At 45.3% G+C, this 27895-nt stretch overlaps 1 protein-coding gene across 1 annotated transcript in view; it reads left to right on the top strand.

The window, feature by feature from the left end:
• The window catches only part of KAT14 (lysine acetyltransferase 14), a 34373-nt gene extending 9123 nt beyond the window's left edge, over positions 1-25250 (top strand). Inside the window, exons 4-10 of the mRNA XM_059406492.1 lie at positions 4809-4990; positions 6647-7063; positions 7200-7768; positions 17910-18046; positions 19147-19322; positions 20893-21083; positions 24570-25250. Coding sequence (XP_059262475.1) covers positions 4809-4990; positions 6647-7063; positions 7200-7768; positions 17910-18046; positions 19147-19322; positions 20893-21083; positions 24570-24743 — 1846 coding nt within the window. The 3' untranslated portion in view covers positions 24744-25250. The remainder of the gene's footprint in view (positions 1-4808; positions 4991-6646; positions 7064-7199; positions 7769-17909; positions 18047-19146; positions 19323-20892; positions 21084-24569) is intronic.
• The last annotated feature ends 2645 nt before the right edge of the window (positions 25251-27895 follow it).

Raw genomic sequence — 27895 nt, 5'->3', positions numbered from 1 at the left:
TTCATTCTAAAAAGAAACTTCAAACCACCATCGTAAGTAGAAGACCCATATCATTTGCCATACATAGAATGACACTATAAAAATAGGTGTGCTAAAAATAAAACAGTGCTATTAAATTGTAGCTGGATCCCAAGGCCTGTAAAGGCAATCGAGACCCTCTGTCTTGATTAAAAAGGGTACCAGCGGTTGTTAGGGAGAATTTAAAGCAACAACCCTTCTCCTTGATCTCATCAGAAGGATTGAAGGAACATTAAAAATTACTCTGTGGGGCGCCTGGATGGCTCACTTGGTGAAGCTTCTGATTCTTGTGTTTGGCTCAAGTTGTGATCTCAGGGTCGTGAGACTGAGCCGTGCCTGCCCCAGCCTGGGAGTGGATTCTATCTCTGCCGGTCCCCTGCCTGCTTGGGCCTGCGAGCTCACGTGTGCACACTTCCTCTCTCAAAAAAAAATTCCTCTGTGATTCCTTGTCACTCAGTTTCCTGCCTCAGTGCTGTCCTTTGCTCTGGGGACTCTGCTGTCAGCATCAGTTATTGGAAAAGCCACCTGAAACCCCTTGCCAGAGCCAGTCAGCGCATATATACTCACACATCTCTGTGAACCTAGGCAGAATCACTATGCCCCAGGGAAGCGGCCTGCAGAGGACATGCACAGTTAGAGCTTTTTCATAGCTACTGAAGATTTTCATTCTGCTATCCATAGAACATTCTTTAAATTCTTTTTTTTTTCTTTTTAAGATTTTATTTATTTATTTAACAGACAGAGATCACAGGTAGGCAGAGAGGCAGGCAGAAGGTGTGTGTCGGGGGGGGGAGCAGGATCCCTGCCAAGCAGAGAGCCCGACACGGGGCTCCACACCAGGACCCTGGGATCATGACCTGAGCCAAAGGTAGAGGCTTGACTCACTGAGCCACCCAAGCGCCCCAACGTTCTTTAAATTCTTAATGATAAGTATTTCTCACTTACCATACAGTATAGTATACTGTGTAATGAAGTACAAGATTTGAATACATTTTCTTTCAGATGTTTGCTTTTATGAATACATTTTCTTTTGGATGTTTGCTTTTATATGCCTTTAATGTTTTACTGAAGTTGAAATATGTAAAGGTTTATTCAAAAGACTTTATGTACATGTTGTGGAAACAAGTTTAAATGTGTACAAAAGCTTTAATTAATTACTGCAGTTTAATTGCATTTGTATGTGTGATCATTTAATCTGCTTTTATAATCCCAGCCTTGAATTTTTCTAGGAGATGTAACTTTTGTTTTTAGATTTATTTATTTGACAGAGAGAGAGAGACAGCGAGAGAGGGAACGCAAGTAGGGTAGGTGGGAGAGGAAGAAGCAGACTCCCCACTGAGCAGGGAACCTGATGCGGAGCTTGATCCCAGGACCCTGGGATCATGACCTGAGCCAAAGGCAGATGCTTAATGACTGAGCTACCCAGGCATCCGTCCCCAACTTTTTTTTTCTTATTCCAGTGTAGTTCAACATAACAGTGTTTTATTAATTTCAGGTGTTCAGTATATAGGAGATCTTTGATTAGTGAAGAATACTTTGAATACTTTCCTCTATTACCATATTTAGTTGGTTTTTACAATGCACACATTCTTATATTCACATCTCTGATAGCTGGATACAAGCTGGATACAATCTTACAAGGGATAGTGTGTCATAACTGATGGCTAGATTTCTTGTTTTGTTGTGCATAAAGTGGTATATCTTAAAGTCAATGAATCTTACATTTGATGAAATATGATAAAACACATTCATATTATTTAAAAATTTTTAAATGATATGGCAAGGATTCCAGGAAGATAGCAGGGTAGGAAGCACCAGAAGTCTTTCCCTAAAACAGTTGAAATGGCAGAATCTGTCTGATGTAATTATTTTTGGATCTTCGATCTATACTGAAGTCTTGAAACTTCCAGGGGGAGGCTTGGAAGGTAAATTACATGGATTGTGGTGGATTTTGGCTCTTAGCACAGTGACTTTTCCCCATTCCACACCGTTCAGCCCTGTGGCGGCAAGCAATGCACTTGTTCCCAAAGCAGCTCATACACAGCTTGTGGGAGTCAGGGTAGACAAAAAGGACCTTGTCCTCCAAATACCAGGAATCTGCTTGGATCACTGATTGCTGCTTCTGATCACAGAAATGAATATGAAGAGGTGGGTTGCACCTCCCCTGAATGGTTGTCAGCCCTTTTCCCTCTGGCTGCAGTGACTTCAAGGGGACTTAAAACGCTGGCACTTTCCTCCCCACCTTCATTTTTCTCTTTGCCCCCCTTTCGGAGCCAGACATGGAAGAGTAAGACAGTCAAAAGTAACCACATACACAGAGGAAATCAGAAAGTCATTGGGCATGCCCAGGGGAATGACCCAAGAAGAACTTAAAATTTATACCTCAGGCGGATCTTTGATACAGAAATACCTTACAACAATCAGGAAAACAAAAACGCTTAAACTGCAGGGAAGGAAAATGGTCTGATTTCCAGAGTTACTATATTTTTAAATTCAAATATCTAATTTTCAACAAAAATGTATAAAGAATACAAAGAAACAGGAAAGTATGGCCCATTCAAAGGATAAAAAACAAACCAACAGAAACTGTCCCTGAAAATGACTTATCAGTGGATCTACCAGAAAAAGACTTTTTTTTAAAAAAGATTTTATTGATATATTTGACAGAGCACAAGCAGGGGGAGGGGCAGGTAGAGAGAGAGGGAGAAGCAGGCTGCCCGCTGAACAAGGAGCCTGATGCGGGGCTCGATCCCAGGACCCCCGGAGTCATGACCCGAGCCAAAGGCAGACGCTCAGCCAGCTGAGCCACCCAGGCATCCTCAGACAAAGACCTAAACAACTGTGGTGAAGATGCCCAAAGAAGTGATGTGGAGAAAGTCAAGCAAATGATGTCTAAACAAAACAGAAATATCAACAGAGAGATTAAAAACCTGAAAAGAGGGGCACCTGGGTGGCTCAGTGGGTTGGGCCTCGGCCTTCAGCTCAGGTCATGATCTCAGCATTCTGGGATCGAGCCCCACATCAGGCTTTCTGCTCAGCAGGGAGCCTGCTTCTCCCCCCCCCACCCCCCGCCCCCTTCTCTCTGCCTGCCTCTCTGCCTACTTGTGATCTCTCTCTCTGTCAAATAAATAAAAACTTTAAAAAAAAAAAAAAAAACTGAAAAGAAACCAAGAAGAAATTCTGGAGCTGAAAAGTTCAGTAGCTGAAATGTAAAATTCCCTTCAGGGATTCAGAAGCAGGTTTGAGCAAGCAGAAATAAGAGTAAGCAAATCTTGAGGGTAGGAGAGTAGGAGTTACTGGGTCAGAGCAACAGAAAGAATAAAGCTGGAAGGAAAGTAAGCTGTGCCTCAGGGACTTGGGGAAAGAGGCACCATCAGCTAGACTAGCATGCCTACTGTGTGAGACAGCCCCCCCCCCCCCAACGCCCACACTATCCTTTGGGCAACAGTGGGGCTTGGAAAGATTGGGAAAAGGTATGAATGTAGGAGAGGTGCTCTGGGAACAAAACACTGGGGCGGAAGGTAAGGTATCATTGTCCCCATCTCAGAGTGCTCGTGCCTATTAAAGCATATGTTTGTAGTTTTTCTTTCTTTTCTAGCACATCTTTGTCCCTAAGAATCCTTTTGCCTCCTAAGAATATTTTCCACCTGTTAAGGCTGGTCTTCTAATGAGAGACCGTGTTTCAGGATTTCAGGTAATTGTGATTTCAAGGTGGAAATACAACAGTTGCCTTTAAAAACATTTTCAACAGGAATCTGAATAGTTGACGTTTTACGTATCATTTCAAGTTTTTGTTACATATTTTCTTTTTTTTTTTTCCCCAAAACTGGTTATTTCCCCCAGTGTTCAACTGTATTTGTGGAACATAATGTATAGTTTTATTCCACTCTATTATGTATAGGCAAACGAGCTGCCTGAGCGTTGCATCTGACTCCTGGGGTAAAGTGAACTGTTCACTAGGGCTAATGATTCTCTTGCTTGCTTGCTTTTTTTTTTCTTTCTTTCTTTCTTTTTTTTTTTTTTTTTTAAAGATTTTTATTTATATTTGACAGATCACAAGCAGGCTCCCCACTGAGCAGAGAGCCCGATGTGGGTCTTGACCCCAGGACCCTGAGATCACGACCTGAGCCAAAGGCAGAGACTTAACCCACTGAACCACCCAGGCTCCCCTCTCTTGCTTGCTTTCTTGAAAGCTGTATTTAATTCACATATAAAGACAACTTTCATTTCAATTAGCCTGTGGAACTCCATAATCATGATAATTGGGATAAGTGTTTTATTTTGAGCTTTGTTTGAATTATTTCATTTAATCCCCACAGCAACCTTCTGAGCTAACTTCTGTTACTCTGATTTTAAAGAAGGAGAAACTGAGGCAGCCAGAAGGTGGTAGAACCAGGACTTGAAGCCAGGCAGGCTTCAGAGCCTCTCCTTTTTTTTTTTTTTTTAAATATATATTTATTTTGAGAGAGGGAGAGTACACATGAGTGGGGAGAGAGGCAAAGAAAGAGGGAGAGAGAGAATCTCAAGTATATTCCCTGGTGAGCACAGAGCACACGTGGGGCACAGTCTCATGACCCTAAGATCATGACCTGAGCTGAAACCAGAGGCAACTGACTGAGCCACCCAGGTGCCCCCAGAGCTTCTCGCTTGACTGTTAGGCTCTTTTCATTCAAAGATTGGAGGTTCCCTAGGGTATCACAGGCTTTGAGTCCTAGAGTATACAGAGTGTATTTTCTACATAATGAGAGCACTGAAAAGCCAGTAATTTTTAAATCCTTGGACTTTTCCAGGAAAAAGACTTCGACTTGGTGGAGCACAGTAGCGGGTTGCCTCAGCGTGGGAAGCCCGATGTTCTTCCGTTCCGGTGCTCAAGAGTTCGGAGAACCAGGATGGTGGAAGCTTGTTCACAACAAGCCCCCAACAATGAAGCCTGAAGGAGAGAAGCTGTCTGCCTCGACCCTAAAAGTGAAAGGTACTCCTGGGAGAGCAGTCAGTGCAGGATGTTGCCCCGGCTGAAGCCAAGTGTGAGCTTACGAGACATCCTGCTTGTACCAGGCAGAGCCCGTCGGCCTCTCTGGAGTGACTCTCGCAATTTCATTATGACACATTTTGTGTCTGCTAGAAATAAATACCATATTAAAAATATTTTATCATTTAAGCTAGTGACCAGTTGTATTTGTGCTTCCAAGGTGAGCACTCAAGTTATGAGTTCTGTAAATTTCCTTTGGTATCCAAAAAGTTCTCTAGTTCCAATCTCATTTTGTTTTAGACCTTTTTAATATAGAAATTTTTAAACATCTACCAAGGTGAGTAGAGTAATGTAATGAACCCCTGTGTACCTTTAACCTCGCTTGAGCAGTTAATTGCTAGCAGTCTCATTTTATTTAGAGCCCTTGGTACTTCCCCCCAACCCTCCACCCATCCCACCCCTTGGATTATTTACAAGGAAATCCCAGGTATCATTTAATTCTAAACATGTCAGTATGTTGGGCGCCTGGGTGGCTCAGTTGATTAAGTGTCTGCCTTGGCTCAGGTCAGGATCCAGGATCCTGGGATGGAGTCCCGAAGCAGACTCCCTGCTCATTGGGGACGCTGCTTCTCCCTCTGCCCCTGCTTCTAATCGTGATCTCTCTCTCTCTCATAAATAAAATCTTTTTTAAAAATCTCAGTATGTTATCTTTAGGAGATAAGGACTCTTTTGTAGTCTAACTATGAGATCATTCTCCCACTTAAAAAAAAAAAATGAACCCCTTACAGCCAACATTGATCTGGTTTTTGTATATCTAAAAAGTTTTAGTGAGTTTTAAATTTTTAAAAATATAATTGAGAAAAAAAATAGTATTGAAAAGTAGAAAGCGTGGTAGTGTCCCTCTCCCCGACACCTACACCTTTTTCACTCCCCAGAGTAACTACTGCTATCTCTTGTGAATGCTTTTAGAAGTTATTTCTGCATATTTAAGCATTTTTATTGAAAAATAAACTCTTCCTGTAATACCCATTCTCTGTTCCTTCTTCCCCTTACGAGGATACCTTGGACATTTTTCCATAGCAGTACATGTAGATCTACCTTCTTTTCCTTTTCTTTTCTTTTTTTTTCATTGTATCCCATTGAGCAGCCTTAATATGGTGATGTATAAGAGGCCATTCCCCTGTTGATGGATGTTCTGGTTACTTCTACCTCTTTGTTGTTGTTATTTTAAACAATGCTACAGTTGTACAGATTTGTCTGTAAATTATTTGTGATAGATTCCTGGAAACAGGTTGCTATATCGAAGAGCATTATTTATTCAGAATTTTAACTGGTGTTGTCAAATTACCCTCCAAAAAGTTGTAATAAAATATATGCCTTACTAGAAGGGCATGAAAATACCCATTCCCCACATTCTTGCAGAGCATTACCAAACTTAATGTTTATCAGTTTCGATAAGGAAAAGATAACTTTTAATTAATTAAATTTGCATTATAATCCCTTTTTTCTTAAGAAAGCTCTAAGTCTTAGTTTAGGTCATTCATTGAACATTTCTCTATTTTGAACATGGTAGTTAAGTTCACAATAACAAATTAGTAAAACAAATTAAAGTTGAGATATTTGTTCTGGAAAATTTAGGTATTTATTCTTTCCCGGCAGCCTCAAAACCAACTTTAGATCCCATCATTACTGTTGAGGGCCTTCGAAAACGGGCAAGTCGGAATCCCGTGGAATCTGCCATGGAATTAAAAGAGAAAAGGTCCCGTACTCAGGAAGCAAAGGACATTAGGAGAGCCCAGAAGGAAGCGGCCAGCTTTCTTGACAGGAGTACTTCTTCAACTCCGGTGAAGTTCATAAGCCGTGGCCGCAGGCCAGATGTGATTCTAGAAAAAGGAGAAGTGATTGACTTCTCATCCTTGAGCTCCTCTGACCGCACCCCTTTGACCAGTCCATCTCCTTCTCCATCTCTGGATTTCTCTGCCCCTGGGACCCCTGCCTCTCACTCGGCCACACCCAGCTTGCTTTCAGAAGCAGATCTGATTCCAGATGTGATGCCACCACAAGCCTTGTTTCATGGTAAGACTTGCCTTTCTTGCATCTTTGGTTTTATGTGTGGGCCCTGATATAATGCATGCGTGTTCACCTGGTGGGCCGTGTGCCCTGCACTTCTTCTTTCCTCAGTCTTGATCACACTTTCTTGCACTCTGCACAGATGATGATGAGATGGAAGGCGATGGGGTCATAGACCCAGGGATGGAGTACGTTCCACCTCCCGCTGGGGCAGCAGCATCCGGGGCTGTAGTCGGGGGCAGAAAGAAGGTCCGAGCGCCGGAACAGATAAAGCAGGAGGTAGAGAGTGAGGAGGAGAAGCCCGACAGGATGGACATTGACAGTGAAGACACAGATTCCAACACGTCTTTGCAAACCAGGACTCGAGAGAAGAGGAAACCTCAATTGGAGAAGGACAGGAAACCTAAAGGGCCCAAGTACACCCCTGTGAGCATCTATGAGGAGAAACTGCTCCTGAAGCGGCTAGAAGCTTGTCCCAGTGCTGTAGCCATGACACCGGAAGCTCGCAGACTGAAGCGGAAGCTGATCGTCAGGCAAGCGAGAAGAGATCGAGGATTACCACTTTTTGACTTGGATCAAGTTGTTAATGCTGCTCTTCTGTTAGTTGACGGCATTTATGGAGCCAAAGAAGGAGGAGTTTCGAGGCTTCCAGCTGGACAAGCCACATACAGAACAACCTGTCCAGACTTTCGAATCCTTGACCGATACCAGGTGAGCCTCTCGGGGCAGCCATGGAGGTGGGGCAGGCAGCACCACGAGTGGGCACAGCTGTGCTGGGACTTAAACTCCCAAGTGATCTGAGAGGAGACAGGAAACAGCAAGGGAGAAAGATACAAAAATGGCTGGGCTTTATGTTTTGAAACTATTCATTATGAATACCCATTAATACATCTAGGTTGGTTTGTTTCCTTTGGGGCATTCAAGACAGCCTTGACATTTTGTCTCTCCTAGTCCCTGGCGGGGACTGAGTTTGCACATGGTTTGTGTCATCGCCCTGAGTGACACTTTTGTGGAGGACATAGAATGTGCCAGACCATGTGCTGAGCAGGCTCCGAGGACACGTAAACATCTCTGTAGGTAGGAGATACATGCAGGCATAGATCAATGCGTATCAGTGCTGCTCAAGAACGTCCAGAGGAGTCCAGGTGTGTGTGCATTCCTGGGAATGAGAACTTCAAGAATACACCCTTCCACAGCACGAATGAGAGGTCTTATTTTCCTGAATCTTTGCTAGCTCTTGCTCCTAAGCAGCCTTTAACTACTTTTGCTAATCTGATGGCTGTGAAGTGAAATCTTATTTTTTATTTACATGTCTTCGTTTACAGGTGAGTTTAAACATTTTTCACGTTTCCTAGTTGTTTCTCTGTCGGTGATTGCCTGTTTGGATAATTTGCACATTTTTCTGTCTTCTTTGGAAACTAGTGGGCTGATGGTGCCAGTGTTCTGATCTTATTCTGTGATGTACCATGTGTGGGGCCTTTTCTCCCATTGTGTTGGCCATGTGGTGTGTGGGCCTTTGCAGTTTGAAACTCTCCTGGAATTCTGGAACATCTTCTTCATTTCCTGTCTTCTATTTTCTCTCTTCTGTCTCTTTAGAACACACCTATTATTTGGATCTTGGACCCTTTAGACCAGGGGTTGGCAGGCTTTCTGTTAAGGGGCAGACAGTAGATGGTTCTGGCTTCGCAGACCACACAGTCTGAGTTGCAGCTACTCTACTGTGCTGTTTCTGAGACCAAGATAAAATGCTTGGGTGTGGCTGTGTCCCAGTGACAACGTTATTTACTGCAACAGGCCAGATTTGGCCTGTGGGGTATAGTTTGCCAACAACCCCTACCCTAGATGGATCTCTTGCCTTTCTTTTTTCCTATTTTCTTTCTTTCCTGGGAGGTAGTAACTTGCCTGCCTGTACCTAAGGGTGAATAGGGAGCACCCGGAGCCTGCTTCCCTGAGGCTTCCCATTTTCAGTCCCACTGTTGACCATACCGCCAGCTCCCATGTCTGCCCAAGCCTTTCCAGACAGTCTAGCCTTCTACCCATGGAGGGAAAAATCGTTTCTGGATGTGGGCAGTGGGGGTATAATTGGAGGCTTTAGCCTTTTAAGTAAAGAGACCCTCAGTCCATAGTCCTCTTGTCACTCTCAATGTTAACAGGACCCATCACCTTCCCTGAGGCTCTAAATCGTGCCTCTCCTGGTCTGTCTGCATTGCTGCCTTAGGCTCTGCTCTCTGTTCTTAGCCATTTGCCACTTATCAGATGATTTTGTTGTAGTCATCTACTCATCATGTCTTTGTTCTTGTGGGTTTGTCTTTTTAATCTCTATACTTAATTTTTTAAGTTGTGAAATATATCCTATAACTAAAGAATATATAAAACACATCAGTATAGTTTATAGACTACTAAAATAAGTGCTTTTGCATGTATCCCTTGGGTTAAGAAACAGAACATTACAAGCACATTGGAGGTTCTGTGTACTTCCTACTCTCCCCACCCCCCACCACCAAGGGCTCTACTCTTGAGTTTTTTTTTTATGTCACCTTTAGTTTTTAAAAAAAGGCTAAGTAGGAGGCACCCATCTAGCTTTGTAAGGACTTTGCCATTCTTAGAGGGAGGCTTCCAGGAAGGGTAAGCTGAGCAGTCTCTCTGGGTCAGTGCTGTAAAGGCAATTGTACTCCCCTACCCCCCACCGCCCCCTTCCTCCCCCACAAGGATATATTGACATTTTTGCTCCTGGTACTGGTGAGTGTGACCTTGTTTGGAAATAGGGCATTTGCAGATGTTATTAGTTAAGACGAGGTCGAGGTCGCACTGGAGCAGGGTGGGCACTTAATCCAATATGACTGGTGTCCTTATGAGAAGGAGGGAAGAGACACAGAGACAGATTCAGGGAGACCTGCAGTTTAGCCCTGTGCTCTCATGGAGCATGTTCTTAGTGGCTTCAGGAGGAGAGCTGCCTGCGAAATAAAATTGGAGACTTTACATGATCAGAAGGCCCATGTGATGGTCAGGGCAGAGCAATGTTCCTATAAGCTAAGGGACACTGAGGATTGCTGGCATTACCAGGAGGTAAGAGAAAGCATGGAGTGGATTCTTACTTGGAATAGTCAGAGAGCACATGGCCCTGGTGACCCCATGCTTTCTGACTTCTGTTCTCTAGAACTGTGGAAGAGTAAGTTTGTTATTTAAGCCACCAGGTTTGTGGGCCATAGCTATGGCAGCCCCAGGAAATTCACATGGTCATGTTCTGGCTCCAGCACTTGTGACCCCTTTCTTAAGAAGTCAGTGTTCAGGGTCATTAGGCAGTCCTAGACGTCTGGGCAGGGGCACGGAGGCCCTGTTTCCTGCCTCCAGACTGATGTGCTTCCCTCCAGCTTGTAGGAGGTCAGAGTCTTCTGATCCAGGGAGTGGGCAGGGAAGGAGTGGAGGAGTCTGAGAGTACGTGGTGAAACCCAGCTGAGCACTGATGAGATTCTGGTCTACAGCTCACTGAGTTTAGTAGATGGTCCAGTGTACCCTATGATCCTGTAATCGCACTGCTGGGTATTTATCCAAAAAATACAAATACATAAGCTCAGAGGGATACATGCACCCCTTTGTTTATTGCAACATTACTTACAATAGCCAAGCTATAGAACCAACCCAGGTGTCCACTGATAGATGAGTGGGTAAAGAACATGGGTTTTATATATATATATATATATATATATATACACACACACACACACACACATATAAGTTTATAAATACGCGTGCGCGCGTGCACACACACACAGGAATATTACTCAGCTGTTAAAAAAAAAAAAGAATGACATCTTGCCATTTGCAACGATGTGGATGGAGCTAGAGAGCACAATGCTAAGCACAATGAGTCAGAGAAAGACAAATAGCGTACGGTTTCACTCATTCGTGGAATTAAGATCAAATGAAGGGGAAAAAAGATTAATCTAGAAACAGACTCTTAATTATAGAGAACAACTGCTGGTTGCTCCGGGGGAAGGGGGAAGTAGGGATTGGGGATTAAGGGGGGCACTTACGATGAAAAAAATAAAAAGACAAAACTAAATAAAAGATGATGCACTGTAGTGGTGACTTAAGATGATGGCCTCAGTGTGCCTGCCCTCGAGTGACCCTTGTCACTCATTAGTGGTCCCGGGACCTCCCTTCCTGGAGACGCACTGGCCCTTCCTCAGCGCTGAGCCTTCAGTGTCCTGTGCCTCAGCTTCACCTTTCTGTAGGTTTACCCCCGTGCTGTCATGGAGCGCGTCCTTAGTGGCTTTAGGAGGAGAGCTGCCTGCGAAATTAAATTGGAGACTTTACATGATCAGAAGGCCTTGAACTTAAGCCAGAGTCCCCAGCCAGAGCTGGGACACCGAGAGACACCTGAGCAGTCCTGGTGGCAGTGCTCTCCCTTTCTGAGGGAGAACGAGGCTCAACCTGGATCTCTGTGTCCAGACCCATTACAGAGGAGGATCCTTTGATGTGGACCCCCCCCACCGTCTCTTCCTTGGGGTCTTTCCCCCTGGGCCAGTCAGTCTTCCAGTCTTAGAACCCTGGTTACCACCTAGGGAAAGGGGGACCCTAGCCTTCAACCTGTGGGACCCCTCCTCCGTGCCATGGAAGCAGACCATCCAGAGTGCTGGTCACACCTTCTCTAGGGATGGGACGTCCAGACGTCCACGGGGAGGCAGGCACCTGGCAGCAGGGGCTAAGGGCTTGGGGCTCAGACTGCCCACAGCTTTTGCCTGCCTCTTTTTCTACTGCCTCGTTTTTCCCCAACTCCAGAGGAGTCTGGTGCTGCCCCCGGGTTTTAAGAGGATGCTGCAGTACAGATTGGCCTGCTTCTCACCTTCCCCAAAGCCAGCTTGGAATTTTGGCTTAGAAGCAGTTAGTATTTGTCCATCTGCTTCCCAGATGTTTCTTCCCCTGATCTTCCTATTTTTGTATCCTTCTCTTTTTTTCTAAAGTCTTATTCTATAGTTTTAGTGGGTTTGGGGAAGAGAGAAAATTGTGTGATTAATCCCCCATCCTAACCTGGAATTTCAGTATCATTTTAATGCAGTTACACAGGGGAGCAGCTATCAGTGCATTGGCTCAATCCATACTCTTTCTTGTTAAATACAGCCATAGCTATAAATGTCCCTGTAATACTATGCTAGCTATGACTTAGGACTTTTGGAATGACGTATTTATCAGTACTTAGCAGTTTGTATTTTTTCTCGTTATTTCCTCTGTAACCCGAGTTATTTAGTGCTTTTTGTTGTTTTTTATTTTTAGATATGTAGGCATTTTTAAGGTCTCTTGTAGTAGTTGATTTAATTTCCAATCAGATTATGTTGTGGTCAGAGAAAATAGTGTATATGATGATGATTCTTAGTTTGAAGAAAGTTACTTTTTGTAAGTTCTAACTTATGACATATGTTTATTTTTCTGTTAATTTTTTAATATTATCATGTAGTCTTTCTTCCAAACAGAATATTTTTGCATGCTCTTACCCTTTTTCTTTTGTATTATTTAGGTAACAGTAAACCTCACTAAATTGTTTACGCTTATTTCCCATCGTTTCTCCCTAGATTAATTTTTTGTTAGTCTACTTTTTAATAGTTCTAAAAAACTTGGTCTTTGTGAGATTAATTTTGAATACCTGTATGTCTGAGATTATTTTCCTTTCACTCTTGCATTCAAACGATAGCATAGCTGGATATAAAATTGTTTTATTTTTTCCTTCAACATTTTGAAATTATCACTCCATTATCTTGCATACAGTGTTGCTGCTGTGAGTCTCACTGTTGGCTTATTCGTGTTTCTTTGTAGGTGGTCTTTCTTCCTCCCGCACCCTGGAAGCTTTCAGAATTGTATCTTCCTTACCATTTTTAAATTCTATTTGTGCATTTCAAAAGTGTTTTTTGATCTCATTCATTTATCTTGTTAGAGCATCTCCTTCAGTCACAGCAGTCACAGGCATCTTATATGCTTATTTGTTGTCAAAAACCACTAACCTCTGTGCTTCAGAGCCAAGTACCACACAAAGAGTTTGGGCTACAGAGGAACAATAGCCTTATGACTTTGCCCAGCTCAGGAGGCTGCAGCAGGCTGAGGAAGGGGCTGGGGGATTTTACAGGGAAACACAGGATCTAGCTGGTTTCGATGGGAATTGTGTCTGTGCCGCCAGCCTCTCCGGCTAGTCTTCAGGATAGTACTGGCTTCCTGAAACAAAAGGCTGAGAAGGCGGGAGCGGTTGTGCAAGAGAGAAGCAAGGGGACTTTAAAATTGAGCTTCCCTGAAGCCTCCGGGCAACCACTTTGACTTGTGTGCAACTTGATGCTTTTCATCGGTTTCATCTTGACATTCATCCTGCCTTGGTTCTCTGAGCCTCCCAGATTTGTGGTTTTGGTGTGGTGTCTCATTAATTTGGCGAAGTTCTCTGTCATTACTGCTTTAAATATTTCTTCTGTTCCTTTCTCTCTTCTCGTTCTGGTATCCCTGTTATGTGTATTTTACACCTTTTGTGGTTGTAACACAGCTTTGGATATTCTGTTCTGTTCTGGTTGTTTTTTTTTTTTTTTTTTGTCTTTTTTTCCTCTTTGGTTTTCAGTTTTGGAAGTTCCTCTTGACATATTCTCAAGCTCGGAGGTCCTTTCTTCAACCATATCCAGTCTACTAATGAGCCCACCAAAGATAGTTCTATATTTCTATTGTGTTTTTGATCCCTAGCATTTCTTCATGATTCTTTCTTAGCATTTCCATCTCCCTGGTTAAATTGCCCCTCTGTTCTTGGGTGTTGTCTACTCTGTCCAGTAGAGCCCTTAACATGTTAATCATAGTCGTCTTAAATTCCTAGTCTAATAATTCCGACATCTCTGCCTTGTCTGAGTCTAGTTCCGATGCTCACTCTGTCTCTTCAGACAATGTCTTTTGCTTTTTAACATGCTTTTAATTTTTTGTTGAAAGCCAAATAGGATATCGTAGATTAAAAAAACTGTGGAAAATAGGCCTGTAGTGGTATAGCAGTGAGATGTAGAGTGAGAAGCGTTCTATGGACCTATGATTAGTTCTCAGTGAACATGTGTTCCTGGGCTGTGACTATCACAGTGCTTCTCAGATTTGCCTCCCCAGTTAGGTGGCGTGGAATGGCAGGAGGGAGCTGGAGATGGCTAATTCCCTTTCCACAGGTTGGTTCGGTTCTGGTGAAACCCAATGGGTCAGGACACCTGGTCCGGAAGGTGTCTGCCTTCGGCCCAGGTCATGATCCCAGGGTTCTGGGATCAAGCCCCACATGGGGCTTCTTGCTCAGCGGGGAGCCTGCTTCTCCCTCTACTTGCCACTCCCCTCGCTTGTGCACGCGCTCGCTCTCTCTCTCTCTCTCTCTGACAAATAAATAATTAATTAATTTAAAAAACCACACACAACCAATGGGTTAGGTTCTGGTAAAATAGTTTCTCTTGAGAGCAGACCTTGTTAAGAAGAACAAAGGACTCTGACGTATTTTCAAAACAGCTGCCTTTTCCCTGCTGGAAGCCTGAGGGGATTTTTCTTTGATCCTTACCATGAGAACCTGGTAGAGCTCCTGGAGGTAAAAGTCACAAAAATGTGCCCCCCCCCGTAGTTTTTTTCTCTCCCCTTCATCCACACTGTGCCTCCAGTAATTTGTCGGTTTGTCCCTGGAGGTTTCTACTCTGCTCTTCTACTCTACTCTTCTCTGTATCCACCTGTTGGTCTTTTCAGTTTGTGGGGGAGTAGTTCGCTCTGTGATTTCAGTTCTCTGAGGGATCTACGAAGAGTTGCTGATTCTCCATTTGTTCAGACCCTGACTTGTCCACACATCCTTACCAGTACTTACCTTTTTTAATTATAGCTGTCTTAGTGGGTGTCAAATGGTATCTCATTGTCATTTTGGTCTGCTTTTCTCTGATGACTATTTGCTTTTTGAAAACGCTTGGCTGTCTAGTAAATTATTCTGTCTTTTTCTGTGTACTTTGTTTACTTTGTTTTCTTTTGCACTCCTTGTTGACGACATATCTTGAGTGTTTTTTTCCTTGTGAATGAATATTGTCTTATTCTAACCAGGTGCCTTTGCTGGTGTATACACCCTTGGGAGGGGCAAAAGTCTGGTACCTAGCGTGTTATCCTCTTGGCAAGTTAGAAGTCTCCAGCACTCCGGGTGTCCTGCCGTGACCCCTCCAACCAGCACTTGCAGGCAAAGTTGACTGGCTTGAGATCTACTCAGAGCAGAGCTTGCAAGAGGAAGTGGCCTGATCAAGAAGCACCTCCAGCCCCATCTGTGGTGGAAAGCCTTTCTCTGCTGTAGGCTGCCCTATGCTGCCTCACCTGTACCTGGCCTCCTTTGGTTTCTCCTGAGGTTTCTCAAAGCCTTTGTGTTCCATCTTCCTTCACACTCTTGTGGCATCTTTCAGGATGGGTTTGGGGAAGGGACCCAGCAGCCCACCTGGTGCTCCATTTTGTTTAGAACTGTAAGTTTGAAGAAACTCACTTAATATTTCCCAAACTTACCTGAGTTTGGGATGCTCCCCAGCGCCCCCCCCACACACTATTTTGTCATTCAGCAAATGTTGAGTACTTCATGTGTGCTAAGTACTCCTCTAGCTGGAGACGCTGCGGTGAATTAGGGCAGATGGTGCCCGCCTGATGGAGCGGTGATCCATCACGGATCATTTCCTGCAAGGTGGGTGCTGCAGTGGGTGGGAGAGCAGAAGGCCGCAGTACCACTTGGGACAGGGTGAGGACCTCTTCTCAGTGGAGGTAGCACTTAATCCCATCTTCTCCACAAGGAGGACCTGGCTTGTAGAAGGTTCAGGGAGAAGCCCCAGGTGCAGGCCCCAAGGCAGCAGATAGTCTGGTGTCTGGAGCTGGAGCCTAGTGATGGCGGAGGAAGTAGGTGGGAGATGAGGCCACAGAGGTAACAGGTAGATCCTGCAGTGAAAGGCAAGGACTTTAAATTGTAAGGGTAGTCACATAGGAGTTTTGACAAGGGAAGGGAATGTATTTGATTTTAAAAGAAGCATCTGACTCCATGTAGAGAACGGGTGATAAGGGGTGAGAGTGGCAGTGGGGAGACCCGTGGGAAGTGGTGGCAGTGATCCAGGCAGATGTCGCAGGTGGGCTAGGTGGAAAGAAGTCAGGATACTGGATGACACCTGTGGAGTTCCACACAACTCACCTCGACACATGAGCCAGATCGTCCATCATGGGCCAGTGGTTCAGTGGCTGCTGTCTCCGTGGTCTATTGGTGCGTTACAAATCACTCCAAAACTTAAGAGGCTTAAAGCAGTATTCCGTCCTTCTTCTGATTCTGTGGGTTGGCTAGGCTCAGCTGGATGGTGATTCTACCCCACGTGCTAAAGGCTGAGGTCAGCCCTGTGGCTGCCTTCAGTAGGGACCTTGGTCAGGATTAGAACGACCAGGATGGGCTTCCCTTCCTCCAGAGCCCATCTCCGTGGGGCCTCTAGACATTCCAGGGTCCAGCCTGGACACCGTGGAAGCTGGACTGGGAGAGAGAGTGGAAGCTGCCGGTCCTCTTAAGGCCTGGGCTCAAGATACCAAAATGTTACTTCTGATACTTTGTCATTGGTCAAGGCCTGTTGCAAGGCCCACCCAGGTTCAAGGGGAGGGAATGGACTCTGCCGCTTGATAGGAGGAGCCAAATGTCCCCATGGGTGCAGGAGGAAGTGTTGAGGCTGTCTTTGGAAACTATATGCCATAGCTCTGAATCTCCCTCTGAAACTTTTTTGAAAGTCCTGAAAGAATTTCAGAGTCATCCTTTAAAAGCTTTGTTTTTTTTTTTTTTTTTTTAATTTTATTTATTTATTTGACAGTCAGAGATCACAGGTAGGCATAGAGGCAGGCAGAGAGAGAGGGGGAAGAAGGCTCCCTGCTGAGCAGAGCCCGATGCAGGGCTCAATCCCAGGACCCTGGGATCATGACCTGAGCCGAAGGCAGAGGCTTTAATCCACTGAGCCACCCCGGCGCCCCTGAAAGTTTTGGTGTCCATTTGGGGAAAGTAATGAGAGCAAATTATAAGAGAAGGAATTCTTTCTCTCCTTTCAACAAAGTTATTTTCTAAGCTAAAGAGCAAACGGACTCTCCAAAAGCAAGTCAGTTTTCTAAACTTCATCCAGCCCTTGGCAAACCACTTTATAAATGTGCCTTTGAATCTTCCATCTGGGCTCTTTGCTGTAAAACCCTAATTGCACACATTCTGTTCCTACATGACTGGGGGCCCTAGAGCAGCGCTCTGGGAAACAGACATCTCTCTTTGGGCTCCCAGGGTGAATCCCACCTGTTCCTCTCGGACACCCACCTGAGGAGCACAGTGGGCCTCTCCACTGTCGTGATTTGGCGTAAGGACGAAGGTCTATGTCAGTCCTGCTCCTGTCAGGTGTACTCAGTGGAGCAGAGGCCTATTTTACTAAACCAACACACAGGGTTGATGCTGCTCTGCGGATACCAGCCGACTCCTGCACCGTGACCCACGTGAGTGGGTTACCATCTGACAACTGGACTGGAGGTGTCAAGAGGGCAGAATGCAACTGACAGAAACTGTAAATCCAGAGCTCAGTCCTGCTTTCCACTCACTCCAGTGGCTGAAAATTTTTAAGTAACTTTAAAATTGATTAAATTATCTCAAGTTTAAACTATTGTAACCAGGATCGGCTTTTTGTATCTGATCTTATGCAGAGGTACCTATGAGGTTTGTATTGCACATCGAACATTCTGAATAAGCAATAAGAAAGACCTATTTTCCAACACATAAAAAAGTCCTATGTACTAATCTGTGAAATTAAACCCATCATTTGAGTGACTTTATTTCTGCATAACCAGCATTTCTTTCTCGTAGACTGCCTTGCCATCCAGGAAAGGGTTTCGGCACCAGACCACTAGGTTTCTGTATCGTTTGGTGGGCTCTGAAGATATGGCCGTGGACCAGAGTATTGTCAGCCCTTACACCTCTCGGATCCTGAAGCCATACATCAGGTACATGGGCAAGAGCTGTGATGTTGAGCATGTTATGAGGAATGGCGTTGGTGGCTTCTACACCCTGGTCCTCCACAGCAGTGAGTCCACACCCTCCCCTGGGAACAGGCATCAACACGGACTGAGTCTGTGCTCCACGTCCAGTCTTATCCTTAGCTTGTTTTTTTTTTTTTTTTTTTTTTTTTTAAAGATTTTATTTATTTATTTGTCAGACAGACAGAGGGAGAGAGTGCGAGTGAGCACAGGCAGACAGAGAGGCAGGCAGAGGCAGAGGGAGAAGCAGGCTCCCTGCCGATCAAGGAGCCCGATGCGGGACTCGATCCCAGAACCCTGGGATCATGACCTGAGCTGAAGGCAGCTGCTTAACCAACTGAGCCACCCAGGCGTCCCCTTTAGCTTGTTTTGATTGTAGTTTTTGGCAGAAAGGATAGTCCTTTGAAAGAAATGTAAAAAGCAAGAATAGTAAGTTAACTCCATTAGATTTCTTTATGAGTATTATACTCATTGTGTTTCTTTTCAGTTTTAAAATGGTATATATTTGGTAGTCTGTTAAATGAAAAAAATGAGAGAGTTGTCTCAGTTGGGCTTAGTCTGGGGGTGATGATGAGTCTCGTTGTCTAGCAGTGCTGTGGAAGCTGAGCTGACTAGCGAGGCCCCGGTTCTGTCTTGAGAAGGTGTGTTTATGCCCCATACTCGAGGCAGAGTCATGTGATCCTCCTTGCCCAGCACTGCCGTCTGCGCCTGGCCTGTGGAGGCGGTGAGTGAGACTGCCCCCGCGGCCCGGGCAGTGCTGGGCCCTCCCTCGCTGGACTCGGGCCTGGGCCAGAGCGCTGGCTTGAGTCAGGCTGCTGTTTGGTCCCTCCCTCTGTTCATGAAGGCTCGCTAGCACAAGTAGGGTTCCTATCAGGTGCAGAGGCGAATTTTAAATTTCATACCAGAAAGTATCAGGCTTTCAAGTTGTCAAGGTATCTACCACAGAAAGTAACACAAGTTTACTTAGAATTTCAGGCCAAGTAAGGAGTTTATGTGAATCACTTGGCTAGGAATGACATTGTATATTTTTCTTGACTCGACTTTTGTTTTTTTCTGCGGTCCCGGAGGCGTGATTATGAAACAAAGCCACCCAAACTGCAGCTCCTGTCACAGATTCGTTCCCACCTGCACAGAAGCGACCCTCACTGGACGCCAGAAGCCGAGGCACCTCTTGATTACTGTTATGTCCGGCCAAATCACATCCCAACGATAAACTCCATGTGTCAGGAGTTTTTCTGGCCTGGTATGTTCCCCCTCGCAAACTAGGCAGATCTGTTTTCTGTTTGGTTCACTTTAGTGATATTTTTAAATTAGTGTATGTCATGCGACTCTAAAACCTTTACTCATGATTTCATTTAGTTTGTCTCTGCTAAGATAGGAATAGTAAAATATGAATACCTCTTTCTTCCTAAGATCAAGAAGAAGCCAGCAGTTAAAGTAATAAACAGTATTTTTGTATGTTTCTCTTCCTTGTCTCTCTCCACTTCCAGAATAAAAGATTTATCCTGTTTTGCTTCTACATATGTCTAAATACCAGGTAATATCTACCTGGTATCAGTGATACACTGACTGGTACCTTGGGCGTGTTGGGACACTTTTGATTTTTTGCCTAATAATTCTGTAATTTTGTTTATTTAGCTATTCCTTCGGGAGAGTGTTAATAAAGCCAAAAGGCATTTTTAAAAAACCAAGTATCCCAATTGCAGACTTTATTTATTTATTTATTTATTTATTAAGATTTTATTTATTTATCTGTCAGAGAGAGAGAGAGAACAGGCAGATAGAGTGGCAGGCATAGGCAGAGGGAGAAGCAGGCTCCCTGCCAAGCAAGGAGCCCAATGTGAGACTCGTTCCCAGGACGCTGGGATCATGACCTGAGCCTAAGGCAGCTGCTTAACCAACTGAGCCACCCATGTATCCTCCAATTGGAGACTTTAAAAATAAGAGTAAACCCAATATGATTTGTTATTTTATCAGCCTGAATATATTGTCTCTCTGCAGACCAGAGCCACCAAGTAGAGGAGTGAGCACATTTTCATTGCTAAATATAAACATGTTCTTTGTGGATCTGTCTTACCGCACTACTTTGAAACGCAAAGGAAATATTACAGATGTTAGATAAGATTTCATTGGGATTAGAGCTGTGTCATCTTTGTTGTCTGATAATCATGTAACAGTGCACGTGTGGTGGCAGAGTTGTGTTCATCTTTTAGGAGTGGTATGGGGGCCAAAAGGAACATTCCAGGAGCATCTCCTACTTCCTGACCTTACTCTGGGTGCCTCCATACCTTATAAATGCAATCATTATTTGTTTATCCCGTTCACTATAAAATGTAACCTTTGTACAAAAGAGCTTGTAAACTGTACACACAACAGTATGGGCGCTCGGGTCTTTGCTCCCACCCTGTGAGGTCTGGGTGTGCAGACGCTGAGGCCCACATCTAGGAGGTGTCAGCTGACACACACTGCAGAGGAGGCTAAGTTCAAAGGCAGGTATGTCCAGTTTTAGCCTGTGCATTCTCTACTACCGACCCTTTCTTCCTTCTTGTCAAACATGTACTTAGAAAAAAGACATACATGGAATCAGAATATGTGGTCTTTTCTGACTGCATTCCTTCACTTAGCATGTTAGTTTCACTTTTATTTTTATGATTTGAATGTATGATGTCTATGCTAATATATCTGTCTTCAGTTTTGTTTTTTGATTTTTGGTTTTTTTTAGCGTGCAGGTGTAGTTGTAAGTCAGACTGAACAGCTTGGTCTTAATTCCAGAAGGTATCCAGTTTGAATCTCCAATTATCTCTTTTCTTTAGGCATTGACCTGTCTGAGTGCCTGCAGTATCCAGACTTCAGTGTTGTTGTCCTTTATAAAAAAGTCATCATTGCCTTTGGCTTCATGGTTCCCGACGTGAAGTACAATGAAGCTTACATTTCATTTCTGTTTGTCCACCCTGAATGGAGAAGAGCAGGGATTGCAACATTCATGATTTACCATCTGATTCAGGTAAGCTGTGCTACCAGCTGGCCTTTGGGCTCCTTCAGGAATACGTGGAAGAGGGATGGAGGGACAGTGCTGGGCTGAGCCTTCCTAGCACAGCCGAACAGAATGGGTGGTCTCAGAAACCCAGTGAGAAAACATCCCTCCTGAGGTTCTTACCACACACAGATAAAAATCTTCCCCCTCTAGAATAAGATCGCTGTTCAGGCCTAGGCTTCAAAGAAACTAGTTGTAAACATGTATAGTAAATAAAATGAGGTAATTCCAGACATGAGAGCCCAAAGCCCTCGTAGGACCCATATTACCATATTATATTGGTAACTGCTGCTGCTCTTAGGGACCCACCACGTGACTCTGAGGAGTGGAAGTGGAACTGTGGTCTTCAGGGTTTTTTTTCTTAGTGAGGTATAACTGACATACAAAGCATCCTCGTCTCAGCTGTACAGTGTGATGATTCCATACTTGTATATGTTGTGAAACAACACTAGCACCACACGGAGTTACGTAGCTACAAACATTTGTTTTCTTGGGATGAGAACCCTTAAGATCACTTCTCTTAGCAACTTTCATTTATGCAGTGCAGTATCGTAAACGCTAGTGTCCGTGCATTCCGGGACATCCCCAGGACTGCCTTGTTTTATAACCTACAAGTCTATTCCTTTGGACGCCCCTGCAGCCGGTTCACCCGCCCCCGACCCCGCTGCTGGCAGCTACCAGTCTGTTGTCTGTATCTGTGAGTTCAGCTTTTATTGTTTGCTTTTTAGATTCTGAGAGCTAAATGAGATCATACTGTTTTTGTCTGACTTCTTTCACCGAGGATAATCCCACCTGTGCAACTGCAAAAGTTTTTAAGTATTTTTAAACATTTTAGCAAAACTGTCTCAACCAAGACCATATATTCTCTTATTGCTGATTATTCTTCACTTTACTGTCACTGTACAAGCTGTATAAGTTTTTAAGACTTGATTTTAGTACTGAGTTATAATTCATCTTTTGATATCTCTGTACCACTGTTGAAGAAAATATACCATATACTTATATATTAACATCAGAAAAACATGTAAGGAATTCCCCTCTCAGAATCTTTCTGGTAAACTTTTATTTCAGAACCATTTGGCTGGGGCATCTGGGGGTCTCAGGTCATGATCTCAAGGTCATTGGGCTCCCTGCTCAGCGGGGAGTCTGCTTCTCCCTCTCCCACAGTGTGCTTTCTCTCTCTTTTTCTGTCAAATAAATAAATAAATAAATATTTTTTTTTAAAAAAAGGGAAAGAAAGAAAGAAACCATTTGGCAAGGAGGATTGTGTGTTACATGGGCAAGATTCTTTTTTTAAAAAATTTTTTATTATTTTTTATTATTATTTTTATTAACATATAGTATATTATTAGCCCCAGGGGTACAGGTCTGTGAATCATCAGGCCTACACATTTCACAGCACTCATCATAGCACATACCCTCCCAATGTCCACAAGCAAGAATCCTTTTATTTTTTTTTCCATCTTTTTTTTTTTTTAAAGATTTTATTTATTTACTTGACTGACAGAGATCACAAGTAGGCAGAGAGGCAGGCAGAGAGAGAGAGAGGAGGAAGCAGGCTCTCTGCGGAGCAGACAGCCCGATGTGGGGCTCGATCCCAGGACACTGGGATCATGACCTGAGCCGAAGGCAGAGGCTTTAACCCACTGAGCCACCCAGGCGCCCCAAGAATCCTTCTAAATAGAGGAAGGAGAGGGGCACCTGAGTGGCTCAGTGGATTAAGCCTCTGTCTTCGGCTCAGGTCATGATCTCAGGGTCCTGGAATCGAGTCCCACACGGGACTTTCTGCTCAGCAGGGAGCCTGCTTCCCTCTCTCTTTGCCTGCCTCTCTGCCTACTTGCGATCTCTGTCAAATAAATAAATAAAATCTTTAAAAAAAAATAAATAGAGGAAGGAGAAGATAAAATGTCATTTTCCAGTTTTTATTATTTTATTTTTATTTTTTATTATTATTTTTAAAGATTTTATTTGAGAGAGAGAGAGACCAGAAGCGAGAGAGAGCACGGGCAGTGGGGAGGGGTGGAGGGAGAGAGAGAGAGAAGCAGACTCCCCACTGAGCAAGGATTCCCAACATAGGACTCGATTCCTGCACCCCGGGATCATGACCTGAACCAAAGGCAGACACTTAACTGACTGAGCCACCCAAGCACCCTGTTTTCCCAGCTTTTCATGAAATGTGCTTAACACTTCCCAGATGCCAGCTGGAACTTAGAAGCGTTTTCTAGAAGTTGGTTTCCTCTCTCCTCACTTGGCAGTTAGTATGTGCTCCCTTGTGTGGTGCTGTGAGGAGACTCAGTTGTACCACACCCTATTCTCCAGGCCTCAGAGCCTCGCCTTTCCCCCACCAGCAGGGGCCTGCGGGCAGCCTTAGGGTCTGCAGGCAGCTCAGGGGTGACACTTCCATGTGTGTGCCTCTAGAAGGCGTGGTGCAGGGTCAGTACTTAGCGCTCAGCGGGTGGGGGCAGTAGTGTTTACCCTTGTGAGCAGGGCCCCGCCCTTGGCCAACCCATAAACCCCAGGCCCAGACAGAGCTACTCAGCTGGGCAGTAGTGCCCAACGGTGCCGTGGTTGGATCAGGCGCAGGTACACAAGTGTCACGCTACAAAATTAATTTCCTGCCCTCGCAGCAGTGCTGTGGGCCCAGAATGTGAGTGAAGCAAAGGAAAGAGGAGAGCTGTCTACCTGAGAGGGCTCTTAAATCTAGGCCTGGGAGGAAACGGGGGTTATAAAATCTCAGGACCCTGCCAACCTCAGTATTTCGGTGCCTTCCTCATTAGAACGTGCGGTCTTAGTTTATAGGACTTTGGTTCTGATTAAGAATCTTAAGAATTTGCCTCGGATTGATAGGATGAGGGTCACTCATTCCCCCTATGATTAGGGCAGTGTTGAATACAGAAACCGCGAGCAGTTCTGTCAGTTTGGGAGGGATGGCAGGGGGCCTGTGGGATTCAGGTTTGTACTGGGTCCTTAGGTCTCTTAACTAGACAAAAGTCCCAATACTTCGTATCTTGCCTCATAACTTAGCATCTTTTCTAGTGGGTGTAGGAAGGGCATTGTTACAAGTTTGAGCGCAAGATAACATCTAGTTTTAAAAAGCAGAACTGCTCATCTTGTTCTCTACTTCTTCAAGATTGTCAGAGGGCCAGGTATTGATGTGTGTGATATTTGGAAGTGTAACTGAAGTATAAACAGAGTAATCCAGTTAAGAGTAGACTGTCCCTGGGCCCTTTGCTTCGGAGAGCAAAAACACCCAGCACGCCATCCATTTCCTCAGTCTCGAGCGTTTCTGTGAGTGTGGGCCTCGGCCTCGGAGAGTGACCGGGGCTCCCAGCAGTCACCCGCCCTGCTGTCCCCGGTTGCCATAACTACCTACCTCTACTTCACAGACTTCCCTCACCTACTCACTTCCCTCAGGCTCTTTGATTCTCATTGGGTACTTTTCCACCCCTTTGGCAGACCTGCATGGGCAAGGATGTGACCCTTCACGTCTCAGCAAGCAACCCTGCTATGCTGCTCTACCAGAAGTTTGGCTTCAAGACTGAAGAATACGTCTTAGATTTCTACGATAAGTATTACCCCCTGGAGAGTACAGAGTGTAAACACGCTTTCTTCCTGAGGCTCCGGCGCTGAGGTGAACGCGGCGCTCCACAGAGACACGTGTGCTGCTCGAGGTGGGTCCTCACCTGGGCCCGCTGGCATGTGCTCTTGTCCCCATGGGCCCTCATCCCAGACGTTCCACCGGAGGCTAGACAGGCGGTGGGCAGTGGGACTGAGGAGCCAGCAGCCCTTCAGCCAAAGCGCTGTCCTGTGCACCTGCTGAGGCCTCAGCCCCCATCTCGGGACTCCGCCATAACTGAATGATGCCGCTGCTGTCCCTCCACGCGGCAGCTTGCGGGAATAAAGGAGTCTAAACTGATGTTCTCCTACTGTAAAGGGTGAATGATTGAGGCCGTGCTCACGGGGCAGTAGCCCATCAGGGATGGCGGGAGATCCAGCCCTCAGAGGGAGGCCAGCACTGTCCCGGCCATCAGTGAGCTATCATTGAACCCTTGAGCCCGGGAGAACGTCTAGTGCACTGAGCTTCTGCCGTCTCTCCCTGACTTTGGCCACGGTCGAAATAAACAGAGTGTTTGTGTCCATGCGTGTCACCTGCTCTGCTGTTAGCATCTCCCACTAGGGGACCCTTTCTCCCCGTGCCTGTTCGGCTGGTTTGGGGTGGCAGCGAGACTGTGCTGCTGGCTGGAGGTGTGGGTTGGGGAAGCAGAGCCAGCTGGGGACAGAGCCTGTGTTGTCTGCAGGGCCAGGCTGTTGGGTTGGGGGGGCGGGTGTTAGAGATGGACTGTCAGGCGGGCTGTTTTGGATCCAGCAGGAGCTTTTCCAAAAGTATCAGATGTTCTCAGATAAAAAATCTTTCCTTGTGACAGTCTATGGCCAGAACTTCATTCTAACCAATTTGCTTTCAGACTCTCTTGAATGAAGAGCATTGGTTCTTAACTTGTAGGGACACGGATCCCTGTGAGAATCCAAAGAAAACTGAACACTCTCTAGAAAACTGCGTGCACATTTAAAATCTCGCCTCCGAGATCTGTCAGGAGCCTGTTCTAGGGGCCACGCTTAGCGCCAGCCCACATCCCTTCACTCAGGAGGACCTCACTGCTCATCTGTGTGAGCGCCACCTGGTTGTCCTTGGAGAGCAGCTCAGGCTCCATGCCACCCTGTGAGGGCCGGAGCAGCATTCCCTCCCTCCCTCCTCTTTTCCTCTCCCTCCTGCCTTTCTTCCTGAGGATTCTCTACCTTTTAAAGATTTGGGGATTATGACCCAACAGGTAACATGAAGAAAGGGACGTTTTCCAAACTCAGAAACCAGCTTGTGGTTGTTATATGTGAACAGCAAGCATTTGCTGCAAAATGTGGCGAAAGCAACCATCTCCGTAACTTCAGGGAGCTGAGGAATTCTGTAATTGCCTTAACCGACTCTTTGTTTTGCATTTTTAGTTTTTATTTCTTGAAGGATTTTATTTTTACGTGAAATCTATGCCCCATATGGGGCTCGAACTTCAACCCTGAGATCAAGAGTTGACACAGCCAGCTGTGCACTCCACAATTTCTTTTTTAAGATTTTATTTATTTATTTATTTTGACAGAGAGATACAGCGAGAGAGAGAACATAAGCAGGAGCAGAAGGAGAGGGAGAAGCAGGTACCCACCGTGCAGGGAGCCCAGTGTGGGGCTCCATCCCAGGGCCTTGGGATCATGACCTGAGCTGAAGGCAGATGCTCAATGAGTGAGCCACCCGGGAGCCCCTCCCACGTTTTTAAATTATGATGCAGCAACCCCCCCACACCACTCAGATTCAGTGATATTCAAGATTTTCGCCACATTTGATTCATCTGTCCTTTGCTAAATATTTTAAGGGAATCCCAGATATCATATAATTTCATACCTACTTTGGTAGATATTTCTAAAAAATAGGGATATTTTCTTACATAACCTTAATGCCCATTACCACTCACAAGGTGAACCCATTTTCAGAATTAGCTAGTAGTCAGTATGTGGTTACACTTACGGTTGTCTCAAAAGTGCCTTCACAGCAGTTGGTTTGGGTCAGTGTCCCAACTGGGGGTCACACAGGTGTCAGTCTGTTCGTGTAGATGTGCCCTGCCCTACTGCAGTCCTGCTCCGGCGTCGGGCTTAGGCTGCCTCCAGAGATGGGCCTGGTGACCCCAGCAGAACAAGCAGCTGCTGGTTTTGATCTGCCTTTGGCCTTCCCCCAGGCTGACACCATAGAAACCTTCAACCACCCTCTGGAAGTGATCCCAGATCACTAGGGCAGATCCCAGTGCCTAGGGCAGTGGCTGAGGTGTGGAAGAGTCTGCTCAAATCAAATCTCAAAGTTATAATTTATTTTGAAACTTCAGAATTCCCAAGGAAGGAGGAGGGCTTGTTTTTTTGTTTTACAAAAGCAGGTGTGCATTTTAAAAAAGCTGAGGAGCCCCATCTTCAGCTGTGTGTTCCTGAGGAGTCTGGATTGTCCTTGACCAGTAGCCAGACCTCCCTGCCCCTGGGAGGTGGCCTGTTCAGGGCCCCCATGCAGGTGGGAGTGAGACCAGAATTAACCATGTCCCTATTTACCCAGAGTCTTCTAGGGACGTTGAGCTCTTTGCGGGAGGATGTTTGAGACCAGAATCGTAATTTCAAATTTTCTAAAATTTAGTTAACGTGCTTTATGCGAAATGCACATCACCTAAAAGCCACACTTCCTTGGGACCGTCTCTAAAAGCATCTCCTGTGAATGGGCTCAGTGTCCCCACTAAAGCACTAGGGGGAAGCATCCTGGGTCTGCTCCACAAGGGCTCCACAAGTGGCACGGCACACTTTTTGGTTAAGAATGTGCTTCTAGTATCTACTAGCAGGAGATTGGGATTTAAAAAAAAAAAATGTATCTCAGTACTGGGGAGGGCTGTGGGATGGTTTTAAGACTACATTGGTACCCACTTACCTCATACTTGTGCATTCATCAGCAGGAACTGCACTCCGGAAACAGGCTAAGTTCACTCCGACAATACCCTACCACAGCTCGCTCCCTTGTGAGAGGGTTGATGGCAGGTTTGCTGTAATAGGGCACAACAAGGCCCAGAATATCACTAACGGAGGACCTGAACTCCAAGCCAGGCAGCCTGGCATCAGGCCACAGCTCTCCCCACTCTGACCCCACCCTGGGATGGGGAGGTTAGGTGGGAGTTCCAGGAGGGATCAGCGTGTGCTTGGCTCACCACTATTCC

Source organism: Mustela nigripes, chromosome 7 (assembly GCF_022355385.1).
Source record: "Mustela nigripes isolate SB6536 chromosome 7, MUSNIG.SB6536, whole genome shotgun sequence".
NCBI lineage: Eukaryota > Metazoa > Chordata > Mammalia > Carnivora > Mustelidae > Mustela > Mustela nigripes.
This window is presented reverse-complemented; position numbering and strand designations above follow the sequence as displayed.